The sequence below is a fragment of the Bos taurus genome, chromosome 12 (genome assembly GCF_002263795.3).
Source record: "Bos taurus isolate L1 Dominette 01449 registration number 42190680 breed Hereford chromosome 12, ARS-UCD2.0, whole genome shotgun sequence".
In the NCBI taxonomy this organism is placed as follows: Eukaryota; Metazoa; Chordata; class Mammalia; order Artiodactyla; family Bovidae; genus Bos; species Bos taurus.
The window spans coordinates 71230730-71254045 of record NC_037339.1 but is presented as its reverse complement, the minus strand read 5'-3'; the positions used below and the strand labels follow the sequence as shown (position 1 = coordinate 71254045).

At 44.8% G+C, this 23316-nt stretch overlaps 2 protein-coding genes and 1 pseudogene across 2 annotated transcripts in view; 2 read left to right on the top strand and 1 right to left on the bottom strand.

Annotated features, from left to right (window-relative positions):
- The window catches only part of LOC100337053 (ATP-binding cassette sub-family C member 4), a 1051816-nt gene that overhangs the window by 589653 nt on the left and 438847 nt on the right, over window positions 1–23316 (bottom strand). The window lies entirely within an intron of this gene.
- LOC132346726 (small ribosomal subunit protein uS12-like) lies at window positions 4282–5811 on the top strand (annotated as a pseudogene).
- The window catches only part of LOC522174 (ATP-binding cassette sub-family C member 4), a 100297-nt gene continuing 88842 nt past the window's right edge, over window positions 11862–23316 (top strand). The window contains 2 exon segments of the mRNA XM_059892295.1: window positions 11862–11935; window positions 23182–23292. Coding sequence (XP_059748278.1) covers window positions 11862–11935; window positions 23182–23292 — 185 coding nt within the window.

Genomic DNA, 23316 nt, shown 5'->3' with positions numbered 1-23316 from the left:
GACATCCACACTTAGGATGGTGGGATCCTGAACATCCCAGAGACCAGTGTGACTGTTGCACTTGCAGGGAGAGGAGGGGCATGGGGCTGAACTGCACACTAGCCGTGCACCGTGGATCACTGATTAGGTAGCAATGGACTGAAAATGTGAAATTAAATAAAACTGATACTTAATTCCAGACAGGTGAGAAACACTGCTTTTGAACAATGCTGGCTGTGTGATTAGCTATCGATCAGTACTACCCTCTCCAGTACTACCCTCTTTATTAATTGTTATCATCTTACTTATGCTTACAATGAGACCATATGGGCTTTCAAAAGGTCCTACTGTACATTATAAATATTTGTAATAGCATTAAAAACTTCAAAATAATTAAATTTCTCTTTACATTTAGAGGTCCCCCTCCCAAGCTAATACTGTGCATGTATTGATGCTATTCTTGAATCAGCAACATGGTCCTAAAGTTGAATAAGGTACCTGGAAGCACAACAGGCTACTTTAAAACTCTTCAGAGTTTTTTAAATACAAGGTTTTATGTGTGAGCTCTTAATTTTCCTTTAAAAACAGAAAGAATAGGGCTTAACTGAGCTTTTGTTTTTTAAACCTAATGTTCTAAAGAATTTTTTTTTCTGAAAACTAAAATAGCAATGTGTGTTGAAAACTGGGATAGACATATATTTATTTGAATTTAGACCTAAAAAATAACATTACAAGAAGGAATAACATGCCAAGCACTGTGAAACCTCCATCTGTACTCCAGACCCATCTGGCTTGCCTTAGGAGTTAAACTGGGATTGTGTGTTTGTGTGTGTGTGTGTGTGTGTTTTAAGAAGAACCAATGTTAAGACACACTAAGAATTTTTTTTAATTAAATTTAATTTTATTTTTAACTTTACAATATTGTATTGGTTTTGCCATATATCAAAATGAATCTGCCACAGGTATACATGTGTTCCCCATCCTGAACCCTCTTCCCACCTCCCTCCCTATACCCTCCCTCTGGGTCGTCCCAGTGCACCAGCCCCAAGCATCCAGTATCGTGCATCGAACCTGGACTGGCGACTCATTTCATATATGATATTATACATGTTTCAATGCCATTCTCCCAAATCATCCCACCCTCTCCCTCTCCCACAGAGTCCAAAAGACTGGTCTATACATCAGTGTCTCTTTTGCTGTCTCGTATACAGGGTTATTGTTACCATCTTTCTAAATTCCACATATATGCATTAGTATACTATATTGGTGTTTTTCTTTCTGGCTTACTTCACTCTGTATAATAGGCTCCAGTTTCATCCACCTCATTAAAACTGACTCAAATGCATTCTTTTTAATGGCTGAGTAATACTCCATTGTGTATATGTACCGCAGCTTTCTTATCCATTCATCTGCTGATGGACATCTAGGTTGCTTCCATGTCCTGGCTATTATAAACAGTGCTGCGATGAACATTGGGATACATGTGTCTCTTTCCCTTCTGGTTTCCTCAGTGTGTATGCCCAGCAGTGGGATTGCTGGATCATAAGGCCATTCTATTCCCAGTTTTTTAAGGAATCTCCACACTGTTCTCCATAGTGGCTGTACTAGTTTGCATTCCCACCAACAGTGTAAGAGGGTTCCCTTTTCTCCACACCCTCTCCAGCATTTATTGCTTGTAGACTTTTGGATAGCAGCCATTCTGACTGGTGTGAAATGGTACCTCATAGTGGTTTTGATTTGCATTTCTCTGATAATGAGTGATGTTGAACATCTTTTCATGTGTTTGCTGGCCATCTGTATGTCTTCTTTGGAGAAATGTCTATTTAGTTCTTTGGCCCATTTTTTGATTGGGTCATTTATTTTTCTGGAATTGAGCTGTAGGAGTTGATTGTATATTTTTGAGATTAGTTGTTTGTCAGTTGCTTCATTTGCTATTATTTTCTCCCATTCTGAAGGCTGTCTTTTCACCTTGCTTATAGTTTACTTTGTGTGCAGAAGCTTTTAAGTTTAATTAGGTCCCATTTGTTTATTTTTGCTTTTATTTCCAATATTCTGGGAGGTGGGTCATAGAGGATCCTGCTGTGATGTATGTCGGAGAGTGTTTTACCTATGTTCTCCTCTAGGAGTTTTATAGTTTCTGGTCTTACATTTAGATCTTTAATCCATTTTGAGTTTATTTTTGTGTATGGTGTTAGAAAGTGTTCTAGTTTCATTCTTTTGCAAGTGGTTGACCAGTTTTCCCAGCACCACTTATTAAAGAGATTGTCTTTAATCCATTGTATATTCGTGCCTCCTTTGTCAAAGATAAGGAAGACACACTAAGAATGTTTTACACAAAGTTTACATTGAATGGTTCTGAAGTAAATTCACTTTTTCACTCAGCAACCATGCTCACAAGTATCCATCCCAGTAGGTGGAAGCTTGGGGTATTCCAAAACAGTGTTTGATCCAAAATCTAATCATATTTACTTCTGGAGAACATTATGTGAAAAACATTTTTAAAATTACATTTTGCAGACTATCTAGACAAAGAATGAGTCTCTTAGATGTAGTTTATATCACATTAGCAATGTAATGAGTAATGATAAACAAAGGATTGAGGGTTTTAAAACCCTACATTTCACAACAATAAATTTTTTTTAAATCTGAATTTATATTGATTCCAATAAGACAGAAAATAGGAGGAAGGGAAAGCTTTTTTGCAGTAGAATGCCAACTCACAAATCTAAACAGATTGACAGAAAAGTTTAGCCATCATTGTCATAAATAATTCAGACAAATTTCATCATTGGCTGAATAGACAGTGAACGTTTGGGGGTTGGGGGAGACATGGCATTTTCATGGACTCAAACTATTTTCTCAGATTAATTCTTTAGGGAAGAATTATATTTTTAAGTAGAAAAATCTGGCAAACACCAGGCTAAGCAAGTAACCAAAATAAATATTACTAATAATGAACCTAATGACACCCTTAGCTTTTTTTCATGTTTCTTTAAAAATTTATTTAAGTATAGTTGACTTACAATGTGTTAACTTCTGCTGTACAGCAGTGATTCAGTTATAGAGATACATACATTCTATTTCATATAAATTAAATCAGGGTGACACTATCTAGCCTTGTCATACTCCTTTCCCAATTTTGACCCAGGCAGTTGTTCCATGTCTGGCTCTAACTGTTGCTTCTTGACCTGCATACAGGTTCCTCAGGGGACAGATAAGGTGGTCTGGGATTCCCATCTCTTTAAGTTTTCCAGTTTGTTGTGATCCACAGAAAGGCTTTCGCATAGTCAATGAAGCAGAAGTAGTTGTTTTCCTGAGCAGGGACCATAAGGCCCCCAAAGCCTGGAAATACACTTCCTGGTCCTTTACAGGAAAACTCCGCCCACCCTGCTCCAGATCCCTGCTGTTCTAAGCCAGGCCTGTGGACCAGCATCCTTGGCCTGCCCCAGGAGGCTATTAGAACACGGAATCTTGTCTCTAACCCAGACCCACTGACTCAGAATCTCCGGATCCCAGGTGACTCCTGCTCCCAGTACAGTCAGAGAAGCGCTGGTTTAGAAGCCCTGCTCCATCAATCTGTGGTTGCACCCTCCCCAGGGGCAGGCAGAGAGGACCAGGGGGTGTGACCACCTGGAGCCCCGCCCCCTCCAGGCCGTGTTCTGAGCACCTGGACCCCAAAATCCCTGCTCCCAGAGCCAATGCCCGCCTCCCTCCTGGGGCCCATGTCCCAGCCCGACGGGAGGTCAAGATTCCGTTCTTTAAGTGGCAGAAGAGGGTGGTTTGAGCTTGGACTTAAAGGCTGGGGGTGCTCTTTCTGAGCAGCAGATTGCTCAGGGCACAAAGAAGGTCAGAGTCAGAGTTGGGGAAGAGCAAGGGGAGGGCTTGGGGCTGGGGCGGCCCCTCCCTCTGCTATCCTGCCTTCTGGCTTGGAGCTCAGTGTCCAAAACCCCAGTCTGCCAGGTTTTAATAGTTATGAATGTGTAGTTGACTGACTGATTTATAACTTTTAAATGTTTAAACATATAGTTGGGCTTCATTTGTACTCTTGACCTGGGGCCACGGATGTGAGTGATAGGTCTGTTAAATGCTTCTCAAAGTGTGTTCAGAGGACCCCCTGCATCAAAACCCACTGGGTTGTTGGTTAAAAATTCAAATTCCCAGGCCCCACTATGTGACCTCCTGGATCAGATCTTTGGGAATGGAGCCCAGGAACCTGCATTCTGACCCCTCCTCTTGGTGACTCTGATCCACAGCAGAGCTACAGGAGCACGTGTAATGAAGGTGAGGGGGGTGGAGGGGGGCTGCCACGAGTGGTGGGAAGTGTCAGGGAGAGAGAGGGAGGTCCCAGGTCAGAGGTAAGTGCTGACCACGAGCTCACTCCCTTCCTGTTTCTCTCCTGATTCTCCTCACAACCTGGCGTGACCCCACCCCCGGGAGCTGGCTGCAGGGAGAAGCTACCAGAATGGGATAAGGGTGTCCTCCTGCCGATTGTGGGGCTCTTGGGGGCTGCCCTGCAGAAGGAAGGACCCGAGTCAGGGGCAGTAGGAGCAAAGGGGCTGCGAGCGCCTTGAGGGACCTTACGGACCCACCCAGGGAGTCAGGCTGAAGCTGCTGAGCAGGTCTTTGGGCAGGGAGATCTGGTCCTGCGGGACATGGGTGGAGTGGGGACAGACTGTGTGGTCCCACCTGCTTGGGCTCACAGCCTGCATCTGTCAGTTAGGAGTCCTATGACATTGATCAAGGTCCTAAAGTGCTATAAGATGGGGCTTCTAATACCCTCCGATCTTGTGTTAAAATTAAACATGATAGTCTTTTGTTCAGGCCCGTGACACTGGCAGAATGAGCAAGTGTTGCGGTCTTCATACTGCCAGGAATTTCTGTAGCTACCGACAAGCCCAGAAGCGGCATGGTAAGTAGTACAAGAAAGCCCATTTGGGCATAGCCCTGAAGGCCAACCCTTTTGGAGGCGCTTCTCATGCCAAGAGAATTGTGCTCAAAAAAGTAGGGGTTGAAGCCAAACAACCAAATTCTGCCATCAGGAAATGTGTCAGGGTTCAGCTCATCGAGAATGGCAAAAAATCACAGCCTTTGTACCCAGTGATGGTTGCTTGAATTCTATTGAGGAAAATGATGACATTCTGGTTGCTGGATTTGGTTGCAAAGGTCATGCCGTTGGTGACATTCTTGATGTCTGCTTTAAGGTTGTCACATTAGCCAGTGTCTCTCTTTTGGTCTTATACAAAGGCAAGAAGGAAAGACTAATATCATAAATTTTGATGAAGAAAGCATGACAGTAATAAATTTTTATATACCAAAAAATAATTAAAGGTGATAGTTAAGTAAAAACACATCCTGGCACACAGAGAAGAATAAGGGGTGGCTGCTGTTTATTGTGGAGAAGGCAATGGCACCCCACTCCAGTACTCTTGCCTGGAAAATCCCATGAGTGGAGGAGCCTAGTAGGCTGCAGTCCACGGGGTCGCTAAGAGTCGGACACGACTGAGCAACTTCACTTTCACTTTTCACTTTCATGCATTGGAGAAGGAAATGGCAACCCACTCCATTGTTCTTGCCTGGAGAATCCCAGGGACGGGGGAGCCTGGTGGGCTGCCGTCTATGGGGTCGCACAGAGTCAGACACGACTGAAGCAACTTAGCAGCAGCAGCTGTTTATTGGGACTCTCATTACCTTACACCTCTGCACTTCTTGATGCTCCATATCATAGGCACTTGTTACTGGCTGTGCTTAGTCACGTCCGACTCTTTGCAACCCTATGACTGTAGCCTACCAGACTCCTCTTTTCATGGGATTCTCTAGGCAAGAATACTGGCATGGTGGACACTTTTTTTTTTTAACAGTCTTTTGACTCTGTGGGAGAGGGAGAGGGTGGGATGATTTGGGAGAATGGCATTGAAACATGTATAATATCATATATGAAATGAGTCGCCAGTCCAGGTTCGATTCACGATACTGGATGCTTGGGGCTGGTGCACTGGGACGACCCAGAGGGAGGGTATGGGGAGGGAGGTGGGAGGAGGGTTCAGGATGGGGAACACATGTATACCTGTGGCAGATTCATTTTGATATATGGCAAAACAAATACAATATTGTAAAGTTAAAAAAATAAATTAAAAAAAAAAAATACTGGAGTGGGTTGCCATTTCCTCCTCCAGGGCTTCTTCCTAACCCAGACAAGGAACTTGCCTCTCCTGTGTCCCCTGCATTGGCAGGCAGATTCTTTACCACTGAGGCTGGGAAGCACCTGTCACTGCCTGATAAGATCAATTTCCTCAACACTCCAGGGGGCGCTTTGTGGTAAGGAATCTGCCTGCAACTGTAGGATACCCAAGAGATGCAGGTTTCATTCCTGGGTCAGGAAGATCCCCTGGAAGAGGAAATAGCAACCCACTCCAGTATTCCTGCCTAGAAAATCCCATCCTCTGTCCATGGGGTCCCAAAAAGTCATCAAGATTGAACACACACACCCCTAAGACCCCAGGCACAGGAAGACTCCATTCACAGCCTGTTATAGACTCATGCTTGGCCAGTGGCCCGGAGCTCCTTGAGCTTCCATGTGCAGGAGAGACTCCTGAAGTTACTGCTGAGCTGCTCATCCTGTACAGTTCCCAGGATTTCCCTCCCAGCAAGCCACACCTTGGGACTCAGGCTCAGGTTTGTGATGAACTAAGGCTGTGGTGGTTTAGTCACTAAGTCATGTCCGACTCTTGTGAATCCATGGCCTGCTAGGCTCCTTTGTCCATATGGGATTCTTCAGGCAAGAATACTGGAATGGGTTGCCATTTGCCTGCTCTAGGGGATTTTTCTGAACCAGGGATTGAACCTTGCACCTTCTGTATTGGCAAGGAGATTCTCTACCACCAGAGCCACCAGGGAAGCCCAACTAGGCTGGGCTGGTATGAAACCTCTAAGGACAACTGTGTTATACTGAACATCACCACCAGGGGGCAGAAGAATCCATGTATCCAGGTGAGCAGCGTGGAAAGGCCATGGAATGAGGGGCCAGGAAGACCTCTCAGCGGGCAAGAGGTATCACAGGCCCCCACCTCACCAACCTCATCTACACCCTAGACACAGAAGTACACACTCCTGCTCCTACAGAATCACCTGATTTGTTTACTCTCTTCCTCGTCCAGATAGAATCCTTATAGCTTAAACATGGCAAAGGCTTGTGGTTTGTAAAATCACCAGGGGAGCTCTGTAAACCCCAGTGCTGAAGCCTCATGTCAGTTAAATCAGAATCTCGGGAGAAGGAAGGCAGAAGGCAACGCTTTTTAAAACCCCACAGATAACTCCACCCTGCAGCCAAGAGAAGACCTCTGTTAGAAGCAAAAGATCTCATTTCTTTCCCAAACGGCAGCAGCTTTCATTGCTAGAAAACGTTTGTCACTCAGATTTGTCTGACTCTTTGGAACTCCATGGACTATCAGTTCAGTTCAGTTCAGTCGCTCAGTTGTGTCTGACTTTTTGCCACCCCATGAATTGTAGCACGCCAGCACGTCATCCACCAGAATTCCATGGAATTATACAGGTAAGAATACTGAAGTGGGTTGCCTATTCCCTTCCCAAGGGGATCTTCCCAATCCAGGGATCAAACCCGGGTCTCCTCCATTGCAGGCCGATTCTTCACCATCTGAGTCACCAGGAAAACCAAAGATGGCTTGATTTCTTCCTACTTTGTTACTGACCCTCCCCAGTCAGACCCAAACGGGGGGCTGGGCGTCCTTTAACCAGGTTTGTGTGTGTGCTTAGTCACTCAGTCATTTCTGACTCTTTGTGACCCCATGGACTGCACCCCTCCAGGCTCCTCTGTCAGTGGGATTTCCCAGGCAAGAATATTGGAGTGGGTTGCCATTTCAAGGGATCTTCCTGACCCAGGGATCAACGTGAGTCTCCTGCACTGGCAGGCAGGTTCTTTACTGCTGAGCCACCTGGGAAGCCCCTCTGCCAGGTGTGGCTTGTCCCAATAGAATGTGCTCTAGAGGACACACTCTCTCCTAAAAGCACTCCTGGGACTGCTGTGTGTGATTCCTGTCAGCTGGGGGATTGAGGGGTTCTCACAGGACAGGCTCAGCTGTGCTGCTTGTGGCTCCAGGTCATAATGCTGGGTCAGCATCTCTGCACATGGCCCCTTTGCCACCATCCTGAATCACAGAGCTGGGCTCAGTGTCTCTGCACTCGGCCCTGGGGCCGCCATCTTGAATCACAGTGCCGGGCACAGAGACACACGGCCCTCAGAGCTGAGGTGTCAGCGCAGCCTTTTCACACCAGGGAGTCTCGTCTGAAGGGCCAGGTGTGAGGCTTCTACACGAGGTGCCCTGTGAGCAAGTGAAACAAGACTCAGCACAAAGGGAGAGAAAAAAGGTGATACTTTATTTCATTATCCAGATTCTACTTTTACTCCCAGGGAATTGATGGGCTTTGTCAGTGACTGTTCCATTACAGCCCAGCCTCCCTGAATATTAAAGGCCCCAGCTTACCTTTAATGTGTGTTTCCTTTGTTACCTGTGGAGATAATCTTGATGAAGAGAAAGAGACCAATTTCTCTCTATGCCTCAAGGTTCAATAGGAAAGGTATTGATATAATCAGTTTTTGTTTTTTCTTTAATGCATAAGGTAACTCCCTCTTGGCTGGGGCTTGATGTTGCGCCTGAAATAAGTGGGAGTCCCTGGTGCCCTTCATGTGAGGAAGACAACCTGGTATTGCCTAAATGGGAAAGGGAAAGACATAGACATCAGGGTACACATAGAACCCTGTGTAACCCCATATACAGATATGGACTTCAAGATGACAGGCTAAGATGGCCTTGTCACTATAGAAACAATGTGTCTATGCTGTTGAGACAGGAAGGAAGAGGGGCACATACATTGAGAAAAACAGGATCCCACAGAAACTGGCTTGAACCAGCTAATCAAGATGGTGTTGACCGTGGTCTGGTCTCTGATCCTGCATTATAACACTAAAAGTCACTTACCTCTCACCATGGCTGGTGCTGTGATAGCTCAAAGGCTGACCATAGAAGGCCAAAAAGTGATACTGAAGGGGTGGGTGGGTGTCTGGCTGCTCGCCGCTCAAAAGCCAGTAAACAGACCAGGTGGGTGGAAAAGAACTTTATTTTAGATGCCAGTATATATTAGTGGGGGGAGGGTGGGCACCTGTCCAAAGGCTGACTGTCCCCACTGTTGATAGTGGACAAGAGCTTTTATAGACAGGGAGAGGGCTATGAGTATAAAGAGCAGAGTCAGTGCTGACTGTCGTCTTGAAATTAGTCACTGGTGGTCTGACCAGCGTCACCTTGATTGTTTTAAGTACAGCTAATCTTCAGTTTTCTGTGATTGTGGTTTTCAGTCTGTCAAGATTGCCGGGAGAAATATCAATCACCTCAGATATGCAGATGACACCACCCTTGTGGCAGAAAGTGAAGAAGAACTAAAGAGCCTCTTGATGAAAGTGAAAGAGGAGAGTGAAAAAGTTGGCTTAAAGCTCAACTTTCAGAAAACTAAGATCATGGCATCTGGTCCCATCACTTCATGGGAAATAGATGGGGAAACAGTGGAAACAGTGACAGATTTTATTTTCTTGGGCTCCAAAGTCACTACAGATTGTGACTGCAGTCATTAAATTAAAAGACCCTTGCTCCTTGGAAGAAACGTTATGACCAACCTAGAGAGCTTATTATAAAGGAGAGACGTTAATTTGCCAACAAAGGTCCATCTAGTCAAAGCTATGGTTTATCTAGTAGTCATGTATGGATGTGAGAGTTGGATTATAAAGAAAGCTGAGTGCTGAAGAATTTAAGCTTTTGAACTATGATGTTGGAGAAGACTCTTGAGAGTCCCTTGGACAGCAAGTAGATCCAACCAGTCCATCCTAAAGGAAATCAGTCCTGAATATTCATTGGAAGGACTGATGTTGAAGCTGAAACTCCAATACTTTGGCCAGCTGATGCAAAGAACTGACTCATTTGAAAAGACTCTGATGCTGGGCAAGATTGAAGGCGGGAGGAGAAGGGAATGACAAAGGATGAGGTGGTTGGATGGCATCACCAACTCAATGGACATGAGTTTGAGTAAACTCCGGGAGTTGGTGATGGACAGGAAGGCCTGGTGTGTTATAGAGCCCATGGGGTCACAAAGAGTTGGACACAACTGAGTGACTGAACTGAACCAGTTCTCAGACTATACAGACACAACTGTGTCCCACAATTAAGTCAATTCTGACGCTGTCTGCCTGGAGTTTTTGTTAGACCTTGTATAGGTCAAGGACCCAGTCCCACAGTACTACCCCTTCTTCTCAACTTCAGAAGCCAGTGGTGAGTCTAGGTGGTTACCTGTTTTTCTTACAGACTGATCACAAATCAGGCTTCCCATTACCTCCTCCTTGGGTTTGGTAATTTTCTAGAGTGGCTTACAGCTCAGGAAAACAGCTTACTCAACTAGATCACTAGTTTATTACAAAAGGATTCAACTGCAGAACAGCCAGATGGAAGAGATGCAGAGAACAAGGTAGGGCGAGGGGTAGGGGCTTCCAGCCCTCTCCAGGTGAGTCGCCCTCCCCGCACCTGCACAGGTTCAGTAGCTGGGAAGCTCTGTGAACCCCATCCTATTGGTTTTTTTATTGAGGCTTCATAGAAGCATACTTTAGGCAAGACTGGTTAAAGCATTGGCCATTGGTAGTTCAACTGTTTCCAGTCCCTCTCCACCCTGAACGTGGAGGGTGGGGCTGAAAGTGCCAACCCTTTAATCAGGTGTTTGGTTTTTCTGACAAACAGATGAATTCACTAAAACTCAGGTGTAGTTGAAAAGGGCCTGTTGTAATTTTCAAAAGACACTTTTTCACTCTTACCTTAGAGCACCTAAGGATATTAGGAGTTCTGTACCAGCAACATCATGAAAACTAAATACATGTTCTAATTATAAGTCACAACATCACAGTCTTCAAGGTTCATCCACGCTGCGACGTGTGTCAGAATTTCCTTCCTTTTTAAGGCTGAGTGATATTTCATTGTATGTTTATACCACACTTTGTTTATTCATTCCAGAAATATTTCTTTGAATGCGTTTATTTTCTTCATATATATTCATATGAGGTTCATGTATGGGAAAAACGTCTGAAGTTATTCATTTCCCTCTTGAACTCATACCTGCTTATTGGCTGATTCAAAATTTATTTATTTGAGGGATAAACAAAGTAAACGTTGACTTCTTGCTTATGTACTTTTCTCTGTGCATCAGTTCACTGCTGAGTAACTGTCCTTCATGCCAGGAGAAGGATGTGCTGTGGTCTTTCCTTTTCCCTCCTCTTATCAAAACAGGATTCCTCAGGGCCAGCCTCGCAGTAGAACAGACACTGGGGAGCCTGTGGCTGTCATCTCAGTAGCCTGGCAGCTTTGTGCCTGTCATCTGTGCTCACCTCCACTGACCAGTACTGGCCACTAGCTCAGGGTATCTCTCGGTGGGGTGGGGTCTCTCCCAGGAAGGCTGCCCAGGGTCCTGCACCATTCCAGTTGGAGACCTTCCCACAGCGCCCTTGTTTGGTCCTGATGAGGGCAGCGTGCCCGGAGGGCAGACTGCTATCTCCTTCTGCCAGCTTTCTCTGGTCTTCACCACAGCTGAGGGGCGTTTCTGTTGCAGCCTGCCCCTCCTTCTCCATCTTCTGGGTGGGGACCCGAGCTCAGAGCACGCCCTCTGGTAGACTTTGCAGCCCAGGGCGGGAACGAGGGCGCCTAGGGTCCTGCTCCCCGCGCCCTGCGGTTCCCCCACGGCCTCCATCAGCGGCGCCTGCGGCCTCGCCTCTCACCTGCGTGTGGCCCCCCGTTGCCCCCACCCCACGCTCCCGGCCCGCGCGGGTCCAAGCTGGCAAGATGCGGCCGGTGTCCCCGGAGGAGAAGCCCAGCCCATTGCAGGACGCGAACTTCTGCTCCCGGCTGTTCTCCTGGTGAGAGCCCGCCTGGGCTGAGACACCGCGCCCCCTCAGGGCCAGTGCCTGACGCTGCTGCGCCTTGCAGGAGCTGAGGGTCGAGGGTCAGGGCGAGCGAGAGCTTTCCGATGGCTGCTTGTAGCGAGTGGGGTCTCCCCACGCGGGCCGCGGGGGTCCCTGTCTGCGCCCTCTGGGTGAGGCTGCGGGAAGGGGTAGCAGGAACGGGAAAAGGGACCTGGTGGCGGGGCGCAGGGTCTCTGTGCCTTGCAGCTCACTGCCCAGTCAGCGTCTTTAGTCCCTGGGAGCAGGAGGGGCAGAGGGAGCAGGAGGCAGGGAGGCTGAGAACCCAGGGTGCCCAGGGGGGTCACCGCCAACGAGAGAAGGACCGGACCCCGCACGCCATCCTTAGCCGGCTTCCCCAGTACAGCTCTGGATTCATAGTTCTGAACTAATTCTTACTTTCCCCGCTAAGCAAACAGCTCTGAACAGCTTCCTTTATCTAATTAGTGCTTTGCTCCTGTTGCCATCTTCCAATAATGTCCCCTCCTTTCCCCACATTCCTTAGGTGACAGCTGAGTCCAACTGCACTGGGTTCCCTTGTCCCTGTGTCTGTGACCATGTCTCCCTGCCTCCCTCTTTCTTTCCGTGTGCATCTCTCACTGTGCATCCTGGTATCTAGTTGTGACACATTTCATGTGTGTAAGAACACTGTTTTTTATTTAATGAACGGAGACATGATTCTTGAACCCATTTTGCTTTTACCTGGGATACACTGAGAAGACTGGAGGATGTATTTGACCAACCCCTTACCTAACTGTGAATGTCTCTGCTTCCACCTTTGAGAGTCACCCTGGGAATGGGGTCCCTGAAGCCTATGGGGTCTTATCTGCATCTCTAGCCTTTCCAGAAGCAGTGCATAGTCTTGATGCAGGTGGTCCTGCCCAGGAGTCCTCTGGTCCTGAAACCACTGAAGGGTCCCTGGGCTGGGAGGAAACTCACAGATGAGAAGGGGCTCAGAGAGATGAAGCTCTTAACTGAAGTTTTCCATCTGGTAGCTGCTGCTGCTCCTGCTGCCAAGTCGCTTCAGTCATGTCCAACTCTATGTGACCCCATAGACAGCAGCCCACCAGGCTCCCCCATCCCTGGGATTCTCCAGGCAAGAACACTGGAGTGGGTTGTCATTTCTTTCTCCAATGCATGAAAGTGAAAAGTGAAAGTGAAGTTGCTCAGTCGTGTCTGACTCTTAGTGACCCCGTGGACTGCAGCTAACCAGGCTCCTCCAGCCATGGGATTTTCCAAGAGTACTGGAGTGGGGTGCCATTGCCTTCTCCACCATCTGGTAGCTGGGACCACTAACTAGGTGGGGTGGAACCTTTGGGTTTAATCACACTTGAGTGATTATTATATCTTTTGTTCCTGGACCCTAAACCTTCATCTTTCCCACACATTCTGGTATTTCCTTTGTTGTTATGTGGGAGGGACTTGGGGATCCCCAGGAAACAGAAACTCCTGTGCATGTTTTGATGGTGGTGTATTCAGTGTGTGTGGCTACATCTCTTAGCCGTTTGATAGCCCTTAAGGAAAGAGGGTCAAGAAGGAAAAATATGGGTGTGGGATTCCTTGTTGACTCAGTGGTAAAGAATTCGCCTGCCATAGCAGGAGCCCAGGAGACGTGGGTTTGATCTCTGGGTGGGGAAGATCCCCTGAAGGAGGAAATGGCAATCCATTTTGGTATTCTTGCCTGAGAAATCCCATGGACAGAGGAGCCTGGCAGGCAATAGTCCATGGGGTTGCAAAAGAGTTGGATATGACTGAGTGACTAAATAGCAACAACTGTAAATGATCCCAAAGTAGAGACACCTCTCCTTAACTTCAGGCAGGGCAAGGAACTCTCCAGGGATGTTCTATTTGTGGATTTTCAAAAGGTGTGTGTATAGAAATGGGAAGATGAGGACTTCTCATTGATTTGGGTAGACCCCCATTTCCAATTTTCCTGCTGAATTGGAAGAAGCTAGTACCTCTTATTTCACATGTGAAGTCACTTAAGCAGAGAGTTTGAGTAATTTTTTTAAACTTTATTTTATATTGGCGTATAGCCAATTTACAATGTTATGATAGTCTCATGTGGACAGGAAATGGACTCCGTCATAGTTGCTCAGTTGTGTCTGACTCTTCACGACCCATGGACTGCAGCCTACCAGGCTCTTCCGTCCATGGGATTTTCCTGGCAAGAGTACTGGAGTGGGGTGGCATGGCCTTCTCCGATACATGTATGCATTCTCCCCCAAATTCTAAGAGTTTGAGTAACTTGTCTGCATCACACAGCTTAATAGCGAAAGTTGGACCCCAAATCATGAGTCTGGCTCCCGAGTTTGTATCGTCCTTTATGTAACTGCTATTCTGAGCTGCTTCTTTTTGGATACTTGTTCTTAAATGCAGGGAGAAAGCAAATGCAAACACACCTTTGATCTTGTAGGCAGGAGTTTCTCAAGGGAAGTTCTTAAAGTTCTTGATGTTGGAGATAATGCTCGTGAAACATCTTTATAATCAAGCTTTAGGGCAGCTGTTCTCAGAGTATGGCTCTCAGACCTGCGGCATCCTTGTCACCTGGGAGCTTGTTAGAAATGTAAATCTTATCAAGTCCTTTTAGACCAATGCTGTAAATTTAGAAATGGTGGGGGTGGGGTTAAACAAGCTCCAGGTGATTTTGACGGAAGGTGGAGGCTGGCTTCTGCTTTAAGCCTCTCCTCCCACTGGCATTGTTCCTTCAGTGCTAACTTTTAAAAGGGGTCCAGACTTTGTGAAGTTAATTGGTGACCACAATTGCCATCCTGTTTGCAAAGTCTGAGGTACCCTTGTGATTTCCTTGTGTCCCCCACTCACTGTCCTGGGAAAGTTGAAATGAGCCCAGGCAGGAAGTGCTGCCCAGAGACAAGGCCCACCTTGTAGAGAAACTGAGTTTTCATCTTCTCATAGGGTGTTTGCTTCTCTTCTCACATTTTATCTGCTTTCTCAACTTGTAAATGATGCCAGTAACTAGCTTACTGACTATACAAATGACCACACTGAGATTTTAGTGTTTTCACAGCACAGGTAGGACTGAGAGTTTAAGAGAAAGAATACATTTTGACTATTGGTAATTGTGGATCATGGAAAAAGCAAGAGAGTTCCAGAAAAACATCTATTTCTGCTTTGTTGACTATGCCAAAGCCTTTGACTGTGTGGATCACAATAAACTGTGGGAAATTCTGAAAGTGATGGGGATACCAGACCACCTGACCTGCCTCTTGAGAAATCTGTATGCAGGTCAGGAAGCAACAGTTAGAATTGGACATGGAACAATAGACTGGCTCCAAATAGGAAAAGGAGTACGTCAAGGCTGTATATTGTCACCCTGCTTATTTAACTTATATGCAGAGTACATCATGAGAAATGCTGGGCTGGAAGAAACACAAGCTGGAATCAAGATTGCTGGGAGAAATATCAATAACCTCAGATATGCAGATGACACCACCCTTATGGCAGAAAGTGAGGAGGAACTAAAACGCCTCTTGATGAAAGTGAAAGTGGAGAGTGAAAACATTGGCTTAAAGCTCAACATTCAGAAAACAAAGATCATGGCATCCGGTCCCATCACTTCATGGGAAATAGATGGGGAAACAGTGGAAACAGTGTCAGACTTTCTTTTTCTGGGCTCCAAAATCACTTTAGATGGTGACTGCAGCCATGAAATTAAAAGACTCTTACTCCTTGGAAGGAAAGTTATGACCAACCTAGATAGCATATTCAAAAGCAGAGACATTACTTGGCCAACAAAGGTCCATCTAGTCAAGGCTATGGTTTTCCCTGTGGTAATGTATGGATGTGAGAGTTGGACTGTGAAGAAGGCTAAGTGCCGAAGAATTGGTGCTTCTGAACTGTGGTGTTGGAGAAGACTCTTGAGAGTCCCTTGGACTGCAAGGAGATCCAACCAATCCATCCTGCAGGAGATCAGCCCTGGGATTTCTTTGGAAGGAATGATGCTAAAGGTGAAACTCCAGTGCTTTGGCCACCTCATGCAAAGAGTTGACTCATTGGAAAAGACTCTGATGCTGGGAGGGATTGGGGGCAGGATAAGAAGGGGATGACAGAGGATGAGATGGCTGGATGGTGTCACTGACTCAATGGACATGAGTCTGAGTGAACTCCGGGAGTTGGTGATGGACAGGGAGGCCTGGCATGCTGCGATTCATTGGGTCACAAAGAGTCGGACATGACTGAGCGACTGAACTGAACTGAATTGTGAATTTTAGTAAAGAATATATACATATATATATATATATATATATATATATATATTTTCTATTTCTATAAAAAACTTAAAACTATAGAAGAAGAAGGGCCTCCCAGATAGGTTGCACAGAGGTAAAGAATCTACCTGCCAGTGCAGGAGACACAAGAGAGGCAGGTTTGATTCTTGGGTTAGAAAGATACCCCTGTGTAAAAAATGGCAACCCACACCATTATTGTTGCATAGAGAATCCCATGGACTGAGGAGCCTAGTGGGCTACAGTCCATAGAGTCGCAAAGAGTTGGACATAACTGAGCACATACAAGAAGAAAGGAATAAGGATTTGTTTTTATTAGCCAGGTCTACCTGCTGATATTTTGGTTATTTCTCAGTCTTTCCCCTAGAATATCTACACATGCACAAATTTTTTTTTAAATTGAAATTATAGTTCATGATTTTTTAGACTTGATTTTTATTGGAGTAAGTTGCTTAACCATGTTGTGTTAGTTATGCACCACAATGAGACACCAACTCACACATGGGGAAAAAAAGGAAGAAACAATAGTGTTGGCAAGGATGTGGAGAAACTGGAACCCTGCACACTGATGGCGGGGTTGTAAAATGTGTATCACAAAGGACAAACTATAATTTGATTTACATGAAGTCCTCAGAGCAGTCAAATTCAAAGAGAACGTCACCTTGTGGTTGCCAAGGGCTGGGGGTAAGGGAAGTAGAGTTAGTGTTTGATGGCACACCGGTACAGGATGAAGAGAGTTCTGGAAACTGGTTGCACAGTAATGTGAAGATAGTTACCAATAATGAACCATGTGCTTGAAAAATTGTCAATATGGTAAATTTTATATTGTGTCCATTTTCCACAGTTTTAAAAAGCTTAATACAAAACAAAAATGGTACCTGATGTGCCTCATTTGGAAGTGTTCCTGTGTTAGAGTCTAGATTTTGCCATTTCCTGGTTATATGACTGTGAACCAGCCACATAACCTCTCAGTATGGCCTCAGGCAAGTACGGAGAAGACCTGGAGAGAACACCTCCCTGGGATGCTGAGAGGGTCAGTGATGCTCTGAACAGGGCAAAGTCCCCCCAGACAAAGAGCAGTCATCACCACCACAGAGTGCAAATCCCATGTGGTTCCCAGTAGAAAGCCTCTGATAACTTTGATAGATGAGGTTACAACAACAGCAGCCCCCAACAGGAAGAAGAGAGACTCCTCTCCTTTCCTGGCAAGGACACAGGCAATGAAAACCCATGGACTCTGTAGGAGCCCTCCCAACCTCCTCTTCCCCTCTGTAAAAGTGCTCTCCAGCCCTGGCACTTTGGGGACTTACACTTGGCTCTGCACAAATGCAGACCTCAAACTGCCATCCTCTGCTGATTCTGAATAAGCCCATCTTTGCTGAAGAAATATCTGACAGTCTGTTTGTTTCAGGTCAACAGACGGTAGGGAATCAACACACTGGGGGACCCATGGAAGACTCTGGGCAGAAAATTATTCACTTGATACCTCTGAAAGGATACTAGTCTCAGGCTGATCAGTTGCAGAACAACAAAGACCAAAAAAATCAAGAGTAAACTACAGAAGATAAATTTAAATTTGTTAGGCAGTTTGTTTTGTTGTAAGGACATACCAGTAAATTTGACTGTACCTTTGGGATGTTCTATTTCTTGCTTGAGGCTCTGGTTATTGTATAAAATTACCAAAACTCATCAAGCTAAACAGTCATTGGGAACAGGTCAAGGTCAGAGAAAGAGCCCTGGAGAGCTCACCCAGCCTCCATCTACAGCATGTGGATTTCTGACTGTTAATGAACAATAACAAATGGTATTCTGAAAATGGTGCAAAGAATCATAGTTTGAAATTAAACATTTCTATCTACTCACAATCGATAATTACTGAGGGCCTAGCAGGACCAACCTCCCTAAATCATCTCAGCACTCGGCCAGTTCACATCCCCCCTCATGTCATCAGCTTCTCTGAAAAGTGTCTCCAGGGAGTCTGTCTTGATACCAGACAGTTTTCACATCCACACTCCCTTTGCAAGGGGACAGTTCACTGAGATGTGGCCAGTGTCAGGGGAGCAAGGATTTAACAGCTTCCTGATGGGCCAAGTGCATCTAGTCCAAGACCCTGCCCCAGCCTCATCACTGGGGACAGGTCCTGCACTCACCCCCAACCTGCTGGCCTCTGGGACGAGGCTGGAGAGAAATATAGAGCTCACCCCAGAGGCTGCAGTGAGGACAGAGTCTCAAGGAATTAGACAATCCAGTCCCCAGCTGGACACGCTTCATTAACTGTGCTTCTTATTTCCAATAGTGAGGAATAAGAAAAATTCAGTAAACCATAATGGGAGAATGGACTGTTTTAAGAAAAAATGGGGCCTATCCTATATCAAAAACTAAAAAAAAAAAAAAAAAGAAAAATTCTAGCTGCCTTTACTGTTAGAAATAAAATAAGAAAAAAGCTATAATAAACACAGATATTTAGATGATGTAAGGATATACTACAGAAGACATACTACAAAAGCAGCAGGAGAAATGAAAAAGAAAAGCTTGATTTTATTTAATGATATATAATTTAAAACCTCTAAAGAACAAATGAAAATCTGAAAAAGTATTATATGCACTACTACAAGTTATTTCAAAAATATAAATACTCTATAGAAAATATATTAATAGACATTTGAAGAAAGACAAATGATCAAGAGACTTAAGTGTTCCATCTTTATGAATCAAATGGCAACCCACTCTTGTATTTTTTCCTGGAAAATCCCATGGACAGAGGAGTCTGACAAGCTACAGTCCATGGGTTTGCAAAGAGTGGACTGAATGACTGAATGACTGAATGACTGAATGACTGAATGACTGAGCACGCATAAGTCAAATAAATTCAAATTAAAACTCTCTGAATTATTTTGAACTTTAGGCCCAGAAAAACTGTAATTCAGGTACTCAAACTGCTGCTACTGCTAAGTTGCTTCAGTCGTGTCCAACTCTGTGCAACCCCAGAGACAACAGCCCACCAGGCTCCCCTGTCCCTGGGATTCTCCAGGCAAGAACACTGGAGTGGGTTGCCATTTCCTTCTCCAATGCATGAAAGTGAAAAGTGAAAGTGAAAAGTGAAAGGTACTCAAAGGTGACAATGAAATAAGCTCACAAACAACTGTTAAGAGGGCAGATTGGTCTGAACCTAATGGAAAAGAATTCAGCCCTTCACTAATTATTCTACTTCTGGGAATTTGGAAAAAGGAAAGATGCACCAAAATATATGGTCATAGATGTGCATCACATCCTAATTATACATTTTAATTAAATACCACATTTTGACAGAAACAGACTCTCAGACTTTAGAGGACGAACTTATGGTTGCCAGGGAGAGTGAAGGGGGAAAGGGATAGTTAGGGAGTTTAGTAGGGACATGTATATACCGCTGTATTTAGGATGGATAACCAACAAGGACCTACTGTATAGCACAGGGAACTGCTCAATGTTATGTGGCAGCCTGAATGGGAGAGGGGTTTGAGGGAGAATGATACATGTGTATGTACGGCTCAGTCCCTTTGCTGTCCTCCTGAAACTATCATGTTGGCCATTGGATATGCTCCTATACAAAATAAAAAGTTTAATTAAAAAATAAATGCCATGTTTTGCACATTAGATAATGCTCTAAATAAATGTTAAACTTTCCCATCAAAAGTTGGGAAGGAATCTGGATCCAAAGATATTTTGATGTTGAGTATCTTTTCCTCTTCAAGCAGAATTTTAAAGAGAATCTTTTGTGGGCTTCCCCTGTGGCTCAGATAAAGGTAAAAAAATCTGCCTGTAATGCAGGAGAACCTGGTTTAATCCCGGGTCAGAAGGATCCCCTGGAGAAGGGAATGGCTACCCACTCCAGTATTCTTGCCTAGAGAATTCTGTGGACAGACCATGGGGTCCCAAAGAGTCAGACACAACTGAGTGACTAATACTTTTACTTTGGGGGCAGGGTGTCATCATCTCGGTAAGTCCCAGTGCTAATTCCCTGAGCATTTTCTGTAGGGGACAAGTGTGGAATAAATCACCTAACATGTTTCAAACGTGCTTAGTGGTTAAGCTCCTAGATGTACACTGTTGTTTTGGAAGGAAACTGAGACCTAGAGATGTTAAAGGTCATGGAGCTGCTGAACTGGAGTGGAGACGTGGAGCACAGGACAGCTGAGGCCCTGGGTGCTCAGCACCACTGCTGAGACTAGAGTCCAGTCTTCTGACTCCTGGACTGGGGTTCTTTAGGGGTGCCAAGTTACCCTGATTAGCAAAATCTGAAGTTCAGTCTATCTTATCGCTTCTTTAATGAGTTATGGATATTCATACTTCAACAAATAGTTCTTAAGCATCTGTACCTGTGTTGTCCTGGGAATAACAGGAGAGAAGAAACGTAATCTCTGTTGTTGCTATTATTCAGTCATTCAGCCGTGTCTGACTCAGCGACCCCATGGACCAGCACACGAGGCTTCCTTGTCCTTTACTCTCTCCCATAGTTTGCTCAAGTTCATGTCCATTGAGTTGGTGATGTCATCTAACCATCTCATCTTCTGCTCTCCTCTTCTCCTTTTGCCTTCAATCTTTCCCAGCATCTCGGTCTTTTCCAATCAGTCAGCTGTTTGCACCAGGTTGGCCAAAGTATTGGAACTTCAGATCAGGCCTTCCAATGAATATTCAGGGTTGATTTCCTTTAGGACTGACTGGTTTGATCTCTATCCATGGGTTATTATGGTCTGGCCTTGGAAATTTCCTTACCCTGGCAAAATCAGTAAAATGGTGTTTACCTATGGGCCGTCTCTGCATTCTAACTATTATCATTTAAATAATGCATAATCAATCTGAATAGGTTTTTTGGTGAGATCATCTGTACAGTTACTGTTTTTTTCCCTTTATAATAAATACTTGCAGAGTGATAAGTTGAGATTATGCAAATATCATCTTTTGCTTCAAACTTTCAGCCAGTTTTTAATTTCCATTGATGATTTTCTTGACTTGATTGTTCTTTTTTTAATTTTTTTTGAATTGTTAAACATTTTTATTGTCCAGACTTATAACTTTATAGGACATGCAGGATAAAAAAGTGTAAAATATCAGTAAGCATATAAAATTTAAGCAGTCTTTTGGACCAGCACTTGATTTGCACATGGGACTAAGCATCTGTCTAGAATAGACATGTCTTGGGACACATAGTTTACAGATTGACTCACAAAACAATTTCCCAAGGGCTTTTCCTAATGTAAAGATAAAAAATATCTTACACTTGAAAATTATTCGTACAGTACATTTTCAGTTATGTACATAGCTTTAAATAACTGATTACTCCTTTTATGTTTGTTGGATTTGTTTGCAAGAGCTTTCATTTCTCTCCTGTTTACGTAGCACTACGGATTCATGGATTCTTTCATTATTTACTGGGTTAAGGTTCATTGCAATTTGTTTGTCTTGATGCTCTAAGTATCTCAGATTTGTTTAGCAAGAGCCATTCAAGCTTCTCTGTCCTTCTACACATCCTCATGATTCCTTGAGCACTTTCTTATTTTATGGCACAGGATGTCCCAGACCCATCTTGGACTTTCTCTGCCTGTTGATCTTGTCCTGTAGACAGTGAGGCTTTTGCTGGGATTGCCTGGGGCTCTGCTCACCAGGGCTCGTACTAGCTATGAGCAGCCCCCACAGAAATTCTCCTTTTACAGTCAGTGTTGTGGCTGGACTGGCCCTTGTGGTTCTTGGGATTGTGAGACACATCTCAGCAACAACCAACCATCAGCGAACTTTGAAATGCCAAGGTGTATCACTCACATGCGCTGGAGGGTACAAGGCACCGCTGGGGTGACACAGCGAGGTTCTGGGTGGAGAGAGAAGGAGAGCTCCTGAGCAAGCTTGGACTTGGGATTCTGCCTTTTTGAAGTTGAGAATGGGGTGTCTAGGATTTTAAAGGTTCACTCTTTATTAATGAATTTAAAAAATAAGAGCGGGAATTAAAGTGTGGGAAGGGAGAAGCAAGCAGTCAGTGAGATGTTCTGTTATCAGGTCAACCAGAGCTTTCTGAAAGAGGGAACTTCACGGGTGGGGTGGCCTGGCTCTTTATCTCGTTGTGTAGCTGTTACGTGTTCACTGGAGATGGATGTCTTTGACATGGATGTCTCCAAAGCTTCATGACAGGCACTTATATCGCTGTTAAAAAAAAAAAACAAAACAGAATTATCAGTGCTGACACACACAGCCCCAACCTTGGAACCAGTCATTTCTTCACTTGGTTCCTTTTTGGGAAAAAGGATATTAAAAAGCCAAGACCTGGGTGAAGGGGGCCAAAAGACACAAACTTCCATTGTAAAATAAGTTATACAGTAGGATTAACTATAGTCACCAGACTGCATGTTACATCCCCGTGAAAGTGAAAGTCCCTCTGTCATGTCCGACTCTTTGCAACCCCATGGACTATACATTTCATGGAATTCCCGCCTACAACGCGAGAGACCCGAGTTTGATCCCTGGGTTGGGAAGATCCCCTGAAGAAGGGAAAGGCTACCCACTCCAGTATTCTGGCCTAGAAAATTCCATGAACTCCATAGTCGACCGGGTCGCAAAGAGTTGGACACGACTGAGCAACTTTCACTTTCATGAAGGTGTAATATCCAGTCTGGTGACTATAGTTAATCCTACTGTATTGAATACTTGAAAGGTGATAAGAGAGTAGACCTTAAAAGTCCTTCCCACAAGAAAAAAATCGTAATTGTGTATGTTAAACAAAACCCCAAGAAAGTGGGGCTGGAATGCTCTTTGCTACCAGTGTGTCATTGCTTCTGGGGCCTCTCAGCCTACAGAATTAGGGAGTGTGTATGTGTCTGTGTGTGAGTGTGTAAACACATGTCTAATTATTAACAAAGCCCATCACTGTAGGATTATAATTAGAGCTGTGTAATTTAGATATGTCATTGTCCTCTTAATTTTTAACAGGTGGCTAAACCCCTTGTTTAAAATTGGTTATGAACGGAAATTAAAACAAGATGACTTGTACTCAGTGCTTCCAGAAGATCGCTCCCAGCGCCTTGGAGAAGAGCTGCAAGGGTGAGCACAGGCAGCAGGGAGAAG